Source organism: Nicotiana tomentosiformis, chromosome 4, assembly GCF_000390325.3.
Source record: "Nicotiana tomentosiformis chromosome 4, ASM39032v3, whole genome shotgun sequence".
NCBI lineage: Eukaryota > Viridiplantae > Streptophyta > Magnoliopsida > Solanales > Solanaceae > Nicotiana > Nicotiana tomentosiformis.
In genome coordinates, this window is record NC_090815.1 from 102,348,855 (window position 1) to 102,357,687 (window position 8,833).

Genomic DNA, 8,833 nt, shown 5'->3' on the forward strand with positions numbered 1-8,833 from the left:
TTGAGCAATTCAAACATGCATATGGTGAAAAATCAAATATGTGTTGTTTCGGACCGGAATGAGAGTATCTTGAAGGCAACATCTACGGTTTATACTGGCATGCCACATTATGCTTGCATGTGGCATATTTGGACATCTAAATTCAAGAAAGGCCATCTAAAGTTAAGCGAATTGTACTTTGACACGGCACTTATACACGACTTGATGAATTTAATGAAAGAATGTCAAAGATTGAAGAGATCGACATGCATGTTAAAGATTGAAGAAATCGACACGCGTGTAAACTGAAAAATAAAAAAATCAGAACTGAAAATATTTAAAAAGAAAATAAAAAAATTGCAGGGGGGAGTGAGGGGTTGGGGTGGGTAGCGAAGAAAAACGAAAAAACAGAAAATTGAAAATACAAAAAAAAAAGTAAAAAAAAAATGCGGTGGTTGGGGAGGGTAGGTGGTGCAGGAAAACGAAAAAACAGGGGGGGAACGAAAAACACAAAACAGAAAATACAAAAAAAGCAGTAAAAAAAAAAATGAGTGGGTGGGTAACGCAGAAAAAACATAAAATTGAAACTACAAAAAAAAGAAGTAACAAAAAAAAAAATTAGCAGGGGGTTCGGGGAAGGGTGGCGCAGAAAAACGAAAAAAAAAAAAAGAAAATTAAAATTGGAGGGGTTGGGATTAGATGTTAGGGTATAAGGAGTTTTGAAAAATGTTTTTCTAACTTTTTCTAGGGAAATCATTTTCCTTCAATTTCAGAAAAATGTGATATCTAGAAAAATATTTTCCAAACTATTTTATGTAACCAAACAGTGAAAAATGAAAAAATATTTTCCGAAAAATGCCAAACACTTGCCAAAGATTATTAAGAATAAACTACCAAAAAGGAGAAAGAGTGCGGGGAAAGATGTCAATGCCAAAACAATTGATATGTTACAGTACCTAAGATTGCCCTTATTGTATAAAATGCCTTCACAATTTTAATCAACATATGGCTCGTATAGTTATAATGAGACATCACAAGGAAAAACTATAGCCCTATCAATTCTCATTTGCCCTGTGCCTCAGAATGTTTAATTACATGGCCCTATGTACACCTTACGGCTACATAGGAGATGTGGTTGGTGCATTTGCAGAACCATTTGTTTTCTTCTGTTCTCTTGTTTCTCTGAATGTCCAAAATTTTTGGTTCCACCCTTCTGTTGTGAACTTTATGCTGTTTAATAATATCATCCAACAAACAAATGAGTATTATCATCTACATCCTTGAGATCCCGGCCAATATTTTTAGCTTGCTTGTCTTCTAGAAAATGGTTTCTGGCAAATTAGTAGATTCTCGTCACTGCTTTCAACCTCTACAACTCTCGCGTCCCATTTTAAACGTGATGCATGAACTCTTGCTAACTCAATAAGAGGGACAGTATCACGTATAATCACCCAGCCCTGCAGCATGTAATTAGAGGTTAGCGAAAATAACATAGACAGAGTCTAGCCAAGTGATTACGACTTTCCTAAATGAGCATGATGCATGCACTATGTTTGATTTTAGTCAGCATTCAGCTACATTAACAATGACTAGAAGTGGGTGTGTCGGGGTTTTAGTACACAAGATCGGAGGGTAAATGGCATGTTGAGGTAGAAATAATAGATATCTCATAAGTAGGGTATAATGTTCAGGTTGTAAAGAACGAATATAAACCATAATAACCTCTACGACCTCATTCCAAGTTGCAGTCTAGTGCACATGAATGGGAAGAAGAAAAGAATGCTTATAAAAAGGAAGACGGGAAAAGATGGGAAAAAGACAAGTGATGGGAAAAGTGACTACTAAGAAAAAAAGGAAATATAGTTCTCTTTGGTTCCATACCACACTTTGGTTGCTTATAAAAGAAGTGGATATATCAAAATAGAGATATCTTAATTCTATCTTGTTGCACCATTATAACCATTAGAGCTTGAAAAGTCAATACCCGTTGACCATAAATAAGTTCATCTAACTTCTGCATGATTTCAAAATGAGGTTATGCAAGGTATAGCAACAAATAAACATACCTCTGGACGAAGAACACGATCTATCTCAATAAACAGATCAAACATCAGACATCTGCTATGTTGGCCAAATTCCACTGACAGAAGTCCATTAGCATGTACTAGATCATAAGTTCTCGGATATGTTGGAAATGCCTCACACCTGCAAAGGAAATACTACGCAAAATTAGTCACTGAATCCAACCAAAAGAAAATAAATAAATAAACAGATAAAAAAGGCCGTTTTGATAAAGTTTATGAATCGAGATGAATTGCTTTTATGTGACTCGCAATCAACTATTTTGATAAGTCAACATTTTCATTACTGAAAACCAAGTCGGTTTCAAAAGTATTTAGAAGTTCGCTTATGTGTGTTAAGATGAGTCATCAACAAGCATGTATCAATCTTGCCGACTATCTATGCAATACGGTATTCCCTCTTAACAACAGAAATATAAGTTGAATAAAGAATTTTTTTTTGCTGCTTTGTACATCATTTTCACAGTTTTGAAGCAATATTCATATACACGGAAATTTGCCCTGAGAACTTCCAACACTATAACTCCAAGTAGTGAAAAGCTATATCGCAAGCTCTGTCCTCCTGCAATTCTTTCAAGACTACCTATTTTAGCCCCAAATCACACAGGCCGTTAAAGAAAAGACATTTTTTTAGGAAGCATGAAATGCATGACAAAGCTGTCTAATTAGTTATCACATCGTTACCTCCCCACCTGATTTTGTATCTCTGGTAGCTACTAAAGAAACCCCAGATGAAGATTATCCACTGACTAACTAGCACAATTTATTTTATTTTATTTTTTGCTTTTGATTAGTCAAGCACAAACCAGTACCTATAAGTACCTTCAAGAGGATAAATAAAGCTCCCAAAAAGCTAATAAAAGTGACAAGAGTTTAGACTGACAATCATATTACTCAGTTATCAGTACTTTGTTCTTTATTATGGTACACACTAACCCTCTTCATTTCAATCACAAAAAATGAGTTAATTAGCATAAAACTTCTCCAACTTTTAAGTGTCTAAAGTCAAAGCTAAAAGATAAATTTCATGTAAATAGGTGGAAAGGAACTCTGTGGGACGGTAGCTTGGTTAGGGAAATCTAGTCACTGAACATAGTTATGAGTATGACTGAATAGATTGCAGAACCAATGAGTTGTGAAAGGTGACAACTCTAAGGGAAGGATCAACCTTGAATAGAACCGACGAACATAGGCTTAATAGTGATCTGGTAATTCCAGTTCGAGATAGTACTGGTCAACCAAATAATATGACTTGTGAGGCTCATCAATTATAAAAATCAGAGTTAGGACGATCAGAAGCTGTCATCCAAATTCAATTTACTCACAGATTTATGCATCTAGCATTCTCTATATCATGTAAACAAGCAAATGTTGCATGTATTAAGAGTTGACCTTAAACAAGAACATTCCTTCACTAGAGAAAGTGAGAAGAATTTACCAATCATGCAAAACACCAACAAATCCCCTGTCGAGAATTAGGGGAAGATAATTAGGCCCACTACTGGGAATCACATTCATGACCCACGCTGACTTTCTTGCATCCAGTAGAGCAGCATTCAGACCACCAAAATGGGCATTCATGTCCAACACATTTCTAAGCATATTATAGGGAGGAGAAGGATCATCATCACCAGGTCTCTTTGGGTGATCGGAAAATATTAAAGGTGAAAGAAGTGACCAATAATTGTTAACTGCTGAATTCCAGTTAAGGGAATCCTCAGCAAGAGCTTCAGATTGCAAACCTAACAAAACACAGAGCGTTATCATTAGATGTTTAGAGGAAACTAAATAACAACATGAAACAGAGTGCTTCACATTTGAAACTTTTGAGAATGAGGATAGCCCATTACCATGAATCTTAAGTTCGCTGGAGTTTAATTTTGCCCTAGAAGGCCACTTTGTCCTTTCTTCAATTGGAATCCACCGGCGGCTTTGAGTTCCTGCAATGCATGCTTGGAGTGGTCGATAATACGGGGATTCAATGTCCTGTCCTTTACTGCAGAGAGAAGGCCCAACACCTGGTCTCCTGTAAATAGAAGCAACTTTTCATAGTCACACAATCATTGCTCACATGCCCCTTGATTAAAGATATTGCACCTATAGAGGGTCAGGGAATGGTAAGAATCAAAATGAAGATATGTGGACATGGTCTGCGCACCTTGCAAAATAACATTTCTTTAAACTTGTCTTTTTCCATACAACAGTTTCATCTTGTTGTGACAACAGCTCCCAGCACATACTTTCAGCAAAACTCCGGACGAAGTTCCATATTTTCAAGCTCACTTTGTTGCGGAGGGAGCGCTGAGTATTCGTAACAGTTGAAGTCCAGACAAAATATCCACCAGGCCTCAATAATCTATCGACTTCAACAAGAAGAATACCATCTGTACCAGAATTCAGATTTTATTAAGGTAACAAATAAATCATATAAAAGATTTAAGTTGTACATTAGTTATAGGGCGCATATTTGAGAGGTGGGAAGAAACTTTATGAAGCTAATAACTAGTATAGTACCGAATCACAGAGACTTTGAAAAGTTTGCTCCTATGTCATATCAGTTCCTAAAAGGAAAGAGAAGCATTACACCCAAGAGTATGGCTTAGTGGTCAATGAAGTGGGAAGAGAACCATGAGGTCTTAAGTTCAAGTACTGGCGGATGCAAAAAATACTAGGCGATTGCAACTCTTCCCATCAGCCTAAACCTTGGCTAGTAGAGTTAACCGATACCTATGCTGGTGGGAGGTAACAGGTACCTAGTGGAATAGTCGAGGTGCGCGAGACCTAACCCGGACACTACCATCATAAAAAATAAACAACCAGTTAAAGGAAGCACCAACGACAAGGCCTCCCCCAAGATTCATTACTCTTCAGTGAAAATGTGAAGTAACATTTGAAAGGATCAATATAAACTAGATTATTCCCAAACTTTTGTTACCAATCGCAGTATGCAAAAGATACTGGACATCAGATTACTTGTTAAATGGCTAATGTCTAAGAACTTTTGTCAGATCCCTCTTCTTCAGGGGAGGAGCAGAGAAACCAGATAACAAATCTGTATTTGAGAAAACAAGGTGTTATTTGTGAAGGTTTATGGGATCAGCCTTGGAACTGCATCACAACATATATAATATATAAATAATATGTATAGGAGCATAGTCTGGTTGAGTAAAACACTATTCGTCAAGTTTCCACTTATTTCATTACAAATCGCCTGATGCATTTATAGAAGCTTCTTCTATGTTCCTAATGCCATTTTTGAATTATGAAATATCACTTGGTTACCAATTTATACCAAAGTGAGACCGAAATGAGGTTCTACCCGAACTTTGTACTAAACATGCGCATATGCGTAATTTTCCAGATAACGAGAAATGAAAATATTAACAATATACATATTTATGCAAGCGTCTTAAAACAAATTGGTAAATATCAGAAATTGTCACTTTCTCCAACTGGCTTATGAAAGTACCTTTCTGATCCCAGTCAACATGACATTCTGCACAATGTATCATATCAAAGGAAAGAGATGGATAAGGCAACTGCTTTGAATTGAATGATCCAATCATTGCGGGAAGACCTCTTTCAAGTGTTAGCTGAACTTGACTTCCCGAAGCTTCATAGTTTGCAACACACATGGTCAATAGTTGACTAGAAAAGAGATGTGCCCCAAAACTGCCATAACCACATCCAATATCCAAGATAGTTCGGACCTGAAAAGGAAGCAGGAATATCAAGTAATTAGAGTTTGGTGCAACTTTAACAGCACCAGACAAAAAGGAAAACTGGGGCTAAATAGAACTAATATTTCCAAATCTGATAGAAAGCCGTCCTTCAAGAGCCGAAGTGAAATTTAAACGAATGTTCAATGAACAAACTATGGAGAATAATAAAAAAGATTTCATAACAAACTACAAGAATGAAAAATTTCCTTAACAGAAGATGATATAAGAGAAGGATGAAGGATGAAGGATGAAGGATGAAGGATGAACTTGCACAAGTGAAAGTACAACCAGAAACCAGGCCTAACAATTAGAATCCACTTACTCCAGCTTGTGCAAAGTTCGATTCATTCCGTAATCCAATCATTTCTGCTATTTGATGTGAGTAGTCTTCAATGCTGTCAAACATAGCAGAGTCCGAACGAAAGGAAATTTGCTCTTCTTCTAACATCATCAACCTAAGATTGCATGAAATGAGGAGAATAAGCACAGGAGCAAATAATACAGCCATAGTTAAGCAAAAGAAACTTGTATTTTGCACTCACCTTTTTGTCAAACTTCCAGAGGAGAGTACCTCCTGTGCAGTAATATTAACATTTGCATGCCAAATGACGTCTCTACCCGTAGGCCACCTAAGAGGAATCTTGTAATTGACAGGGGGAAGTACCAAGCAAGTTTGTCTTGAACCAGGTCCACATCGGCGGTCAAACTCCTCGCCTTTAGAAAGGCCCAAATCAAGATTTTCTGACACATTGAAGCATGGAACAAAGTTCTCGGATTCGGGAGGACAGTATTCCATATCTTTCACATTTGCAGCACCAAGAGATAGCTTCCCTATGTCCCTCAAGTCCGATACTACTTGCTCCTGAAGCTGTCTGTATCCATGGTATATTTGACCTCTCGATGAAGAAGTTATCGAAATTGTCCACCAAAAGGATCCGGTAAGAGCAAGAATTATTATGACAACTAAGCTCAGCCTGATCAAAAGCAAAGTGTACTTAAGCCGATTTCGGCCAGTTCCAGGGCTAAATGGATCAGATAGTAAGCCATTTTCACCCAAACTTTGTTTTGAAGGAGAATTATCCGGAAACAGAATCCGGGAAAGGAATTTGATAGACAAAGGAGTCTGATCGCCAGCTGAGCGATTACGCTCCAAATCTTCCTTTTCTGTTTTATCTTTCATCTGAGAATCATCCCAAATATCAGGGCCATTAACTGATAACCTCCCCCCACCTAACAAACCTCTATGGAGTGGCCTTGACATGTTCCAACCTGTAACCCCCAAGAAGAAAACGTTATTCAAATAAATAAACAATAACATGAATAAATAAACTCTATCTATAGGAACAAGATCAAATCACACTTTTCCAACTAGATCCATAAGACCCCCAAATGAACTTCCATAACAGTATTATTTGCAAAGCAATAAAATGTAGCAATCCACAGTCAGAAACAGTTGAACAAAAGCAGATACATTAAACTAAACTAAAATACTAAATGCTTATGCTACTATAAGAGTGTGAACAATTTCTTTCCTTAACCACCAAGTAAAAGCTGAGATTTAGTTGAGTAAAAATGGAAGTAAAGTCAGTTCAGTTTACTAAACAAACACAGAAATAAAAAATCCAGAACACCCCATTTTAGATCAATTCAATAAGTAAAAGCCATTGAATCTTTTTACAAAAACAAGCAAAACCCACCAAGGAAAAAACCAAGAAATCAAAGGAAAGTAGTTGCAAAAAGAGAAGCTTTGAATACCTCAAGAAAAAATAAGTGAAACCCAGTTTCTTAATAGCAAAAAGCCTTCAACTTTGCTAATCAAATTCCCAAAAATCAAGAATTGTCTTCTTGTTCTTCCTGAATTTCAGCTCCCACTGGAAAACACCACAGTGCTCTTCACATTCAAACAATTTTCACAATCTCTGACTATAAGCTTTTACCAACGCGGTTTTGGATTGTTTAGAGAGAGAGAGAGAGAAAAAGAGAGAGAATATAATGCAGTAGAAGTATGGATCCAATCAGTACAGGTTTGCTCACTCGTGAAAAAGAGTAAAAAGACGCTCTTTCAATCTACTCCTCCTGCAAATGAGAACTGTGTACATATACATGTAGACATAGCTAATAAAATAATCAAATTTTAATTAATACGTTGCAGTAGTAATACTAATAAATTAATTAATCAAGAAACTACATGTTCTGAAAGAGGCATACACATTTCAGGCTAGTTAAGGCAGAGAGAGAAAATGAGATTACTAATAAAGACGCTAAGTGGGGGGTATTAGTAGCTTAGACTTCAAACACAACTGTAATTCTTCACTATTTTAAGATTTTTAGAGAGTGACGCAAGATGATAGGAACCGACTTTATTGAAGTCACTCGTCTTCCATATTCTAAGATTTTCTAGTGGGTGAAACACCATTGAATAATCTTTCATTGGATCAATTATCATTAATATTATTATTATTATTATATATATATATATATATATATATATGTATATATATATATGTAGATTTTAAATTTTATATACTTAATTTTTTTTCTTTTACACAGAGGTGGATCCAGGATTTGAACCCTATGAATATGCGAGATAAGGTGGGATAAGATGTGATATTAAATTTATACCATGTTTGATTGATGGTATAAATTTATTCCAGGATAAATTCATACCGTCAACCAAAGATGGTATAAATTTAATCTCAGACTTAGTACTGAATATCTCACCTTATCCCATCAAAGTTGGGATTATTCTATCCCACATCCCAGTTGGGATAAATTAGTCCTTAGCTTGCGTACTAAACGACCCATATGCGTTCAACTTTTAAAACTTTTAGCATTAAATTTATTATATTTTTAAAGTTATGTGTTCATATCTACTAATTTTTGTAATTTTAATAAATTTTTAAATATAAATATTTACTCCGCGTTAAAAATTATGAATTCAATTGAACTCGTCGGTAATACACTACATATAGCCCTTGCTACATGTAGTTATTGTTGTAAGTCACTTTAACTTATACAGTGACGATAGTTTACTACACATTCTTCTGTAAT

General features: G+C 35.9%; 1 protein-coding gene across 1 annotated transcript; it reads right to left on the reverse strand.

Annotated features, from left to right (window-relative positions):
* Positions 1-924: 924 nt before the first annotated feature.
* On the reverse strand, positions 925-8,147 carry LOC104119724 (probable pectin methyltransferase QUA2). Its single transcript, XM_009631300.4, has 9 exons — positions 7,538-8,147; positions 6,325-7,051; positions 6,105-6,237; positions 5,530-5,770; positions 4,219-4,444; positions 3,911-4,086; positions 3,499-3,802; positions 2,046-2,184; positions 925-1,436 (listed from the first exon to the last, which is right to left on the reverse strand). The coding sequence occupies exons 2-9, from the start codon at positions 7,041-7,043 to the stop codon at positions 1,281-1,283; spliced, it is 2,094 nt and encodes a 697-aa protein (XP_009629595.1). The 5' UTR covers positions 7,044-7,051; positions 7,538-8,147; the 3' UTR covers positions 925-1,280.
* Positions 8,148-8,833: the final 686 nt, after the last annotated feature.